The sequence below is a fragment of the Myxine glutinosa genome, chromosome 3 (assembly GCF_964187855.1).
Source record: "Myxine glutinosa chromosome 3, kmMyxGlut1.1, whole genome shotgun sequence".
Lineage (NCBI taxonomy): Eukaryota > Metazoa > Chordata > Myxini > Myxiniformes > Myxinidae > Myxine > Myxine glutinosa.
The window spans coordinates 168432508-168436021 of NC_136263.1; the positions used below are offsets into that span (position 1 = coordinate 168432508).

Genomic DNA, 3514 nt, shown 5'->3' on the forward strand with positions numbered 1-3514 from the left:
GAAGTTGATTTGAAGCCAGAATTTTATTTGGATGCCAGAAAGGAGAAAGGAGATGCTGAAAGCCAGAAAGGAGATGCTGTTGTCTACTCTGAATGACAGGTGGTGGTATCCAGGGCGCTGAGGAGTTTGTTCACGTTGTAAAGTTTGTTTATTTAGTTTGTTTATTGTAGAGAAGAGTGCTTTTGGGATTCCGGAGCCAGAGTGGATAATTTGAGGGTAGTAGGTGGAGTAGAGGACATCTTTGCAGTGCTGTAGGTGGTCCTTGTAGGCTTGGGAGTGAACTGATTTGGGTTTAATAGGCACAAGCTGGTCTAAACAGGGTGAGGAGGATGGTGTGATTGATGATGTCAAAGGAGGCGTTGAGGTGAGGAGGATGAAAATGTTGAGGTTGCCGGCGTCAGAGGAGAGAGAAGGTCGTTGGTGACTTTGAGGAGAGCAGTTTCAGTACTGTGGCTGGAGCAGAATCCGGATTGGGATGTTTCATACAGGTTATTGGCAGAGTGGTGATGTTTGAGTTGAGTGGCCACAGCACGTTCCAAACTTTTGACAGAAAGGGTAGGTTGGAGATGGGTCTGAAGTTATTTAGGGTGTCAGGGTTTAGTCCAGGGTTTTTCCAGAATGGGGGTGAAGTTTCACGAGTTTTGGGGAAATCGGTATGTGAAGCTGGATTAAGTTGGAACTGCTTGATGAGCCATGGAGATGGATTGGGTTTTGTTGTTGGTTGTCTGGGAGTTCGGTTGTTGCATTGCCAAAGGTTTCTGTGTGGTGGACACACTCGTTGGCTGTTGTCTTGTGTGACGTGGATGGAGATGTATGTGGCTGCGTGTGGCTGCCTGGAGTCGGGAAGGCGGCTACAGTGGTTGATATTGGTTGTGGATTGTCCGGGGTGCTTCGATTTGCATAGGGGGTGAAGATTGGGATATTACATTATTTTAAGTAAGTATTGGCATGAGTAATTACATAAGTAATTATGAGTTATTATGAGTATTAGTTATGAGCAAGTGATTATTACCTTCGCAAAAGCGGAAGGTTATGTTTTGATCGCTGTGTATTTATTTGTATGTCTGTGTGTGTGTGTGTGTGTGTGTATGTGTATGTTATTCGCATAACTCAAAAAGTATTCAACCGATTCGCATGAAATTTGGTGGGATGATAGGTTATTATCCGGGAACCATTTGATTAGATTTTGGAATCGATCGGGTCAAAGGTCAAGGTCAAGGTCATGAAAAGGTCATGGATGTGATTACAATATCAAACTTTTGGCGGGATAGAATGGTTTAATTTGAAACAAATCTTCCCGCATGACAACGTAGGTGTGGCTTTGCTACACAGATCTTGTAGTCTTTTATTTTGGCAACAAAAGTAGCTGCGGCGAAGGTATGCGCTCTACCGAGTGCCCGTTCTAGTTTTAGTAAAGTTACATGTTTCGCTGTGTTGTGGATCTGGGGACAAGCTAGTTTGATGGGTACCCTGGGGTCTTCGGCGTGTCTATGTGTTTGGCTGTCTGTTACACCGGACTCTTGAATGGGTTTTCATGAGACGCATTTCAGACATAATAACAGTGAGAATCTATTTTGAGCGAATCACAGTGGGTGAGGAAAACATTGTGTGTGTGACCAGACACCAGAACTGACCAGAATTGAAATTGGAAGTAGACCAGGTTATTTCCATTATTTGTTTATTCGTGAAAATAAATAAATAATAGGGGGAGGTTAATGGAGGTTAATGGTGGTTTGTTTGTGTTAATGGAGGTTAATGGTGGTTTGTTTGTGTTAATTGAGGTTAATGGTGGTTTGTTTGTGTTAATTCTAGTTGAAACTCTAGCTGAAGTAATTTTCGTTTATTTTTATTATTTTATTGATTTTTATGATTTTGATTGATTTTTGATTTTTTGATTTGATTTGAGATTTGAGATGATTGATTTTTATTATTTTATAATTTTATTTTTATTGACGTTGGAAACAGGTAATGGGATGCTGAGAGAAGGATTGAATTTAATTTGAATTGGACTGGATTAAATGGGATTGAATTTAAAATTGAATATTGGATAAAATTGGATCCACTTGAAAAAAGTGGATTAGGAAATTGGAGACAAGGTGTTCTATGAAACTATGAATTGAATGAATTGAATCTATGAATTGGAGACCTGTAGACCAGGTGTTCCCAGGAGACTTGTGGACCAGGTGTTCCACCAGAGGAAAAAGACCAGGTGTTCGTGGAGCACTTCACCTGCAAGAACGCCTTGGAACCAAGGTGGAAGGGACCAGTCCAGGTGTTGCTGACTACACCAACGGCAGTCTTTTGCGAGGGCAAGACCTCGTGGATCCACGCCACGCACTGTAAGTTGGCCATACAAGCACCAGACACTACACCACAGCAACCACAGTAAGGATGGGCCTAATCATAGGTACAATACTATTGATAGCGACAGCAGCTAGGGGAAACTCCGATTCCAATAGATGCGAAAACGAAACCCGACACCTCACCGTAACATGGGGACAAAGAGTATCACTACCATGTTTCGAACAGAAAGCCCTGCACACAAATTGGGTGAACATAAATTGGCTAGCACTGTCGGCAGGGCCTGGACGCGTTGGCATGGTACTACAAAAGCAACGAGAGTTCCGGGAAAACGGGCAAGCTAGCATTGAGACCTTGGCCCAACCAGGATACAAATGGGGAACCCCTGATTTTAAGCTACAAACACGCACGCGCCTAGAGAAAGGCATGACTATGCAGGTCCGGTGCAGCGTCTGGACCCCAGGAGCGGCCAGTGGCGAAACTAAACACACACCATGCATCGAATACATACTCACGCCACACCCCCAGGATAAGGCCCCAAAGAGGGGGGAAAACACATATTGGAAAGTGGCCAGGGAGGTGGCAACAATTCAAAATAGGACACACTGCTGGTCGTGCATGCACTTTCCCCAAGCAGGCACCACAGGAATACACATGATAGTGCTACCTCTGTCCCTCAATGACCTCTGCTCACAACCTATCGATTCCCCATGTTTAGTCACCATGCTGGAAAGAGAAGGGGTTGACAACGGCAAGAGTTGCAATCGACAATTTAATTATCGCCCGTCAATGATTGCCCATGTGGCCGAGAGGCCTGCCCCCGTCTGGGTCAAACCACAGAAAGGGAGGGTCTGCCTCCAGGGTTCCGGCCACTTGCGTATGGGAGAATCAGAATGCGCCTACACTCTCCTCGGGAAGCTGGGACAAGGGAGCTCAGGGATTACATTATGAATAGTACTGCAAGATAAACACAACCACAACATAACGGCTATAACATTCTCCAGGGGGGTTAGTAGGATTAATGGGGTGGTAAAGGGACTCCGGTGCTTATCCACCCACCTGGTCCCACCCCATGGGACAATGTTTATATGCGGCGACAAGGCTTACCCCTATTTACCAAATAATTGGGGGGGCACATGTTATCTGGGTTCAGTCCTTCCTGACGTTGAGATACTGGATGAGCTAGACCCAAAGTCCTTGGACAGGCGTTATA

The 3514-nt window shown here is 44.8% G+C and overlaps 1 protein-coding gene across 1 annotated transcript; it reads left to right on the forward strand.

Moving 5' to 3' along the window:
• Positions 1 to 1617: 1617 nt before the first annotated feature.
• On the forward strand, positions 1618 to 3252 carry LOC144891377 (uncharacterized). The gene is made up of 2 exons (XM_078774726.1): positions 1618 to 2096; positions 2158 to 3252. The coding sequence occupies exon 2, from the start codon at positions 2392 to 2394 to the stop codon at positions 3250 to 3252; it is 861 nt and encodes a 286-aa protein (XP_078630852.1). The 5' UTR covers positions 1618 to 2096; positions 2158 to 2391.
• Positions 3253 to 3514: the final 262 nt, after the last annotated feature.

What these genes read in the sequence shown, in the direction of transcription:
- LOC144891377 (XM_078774726.1), top strand. Translation starts at nt 2,392, where the DNA reads ATGGGCCTAATCATAGGTACAATACTATTGATAGCGACAGCAGCTAGG.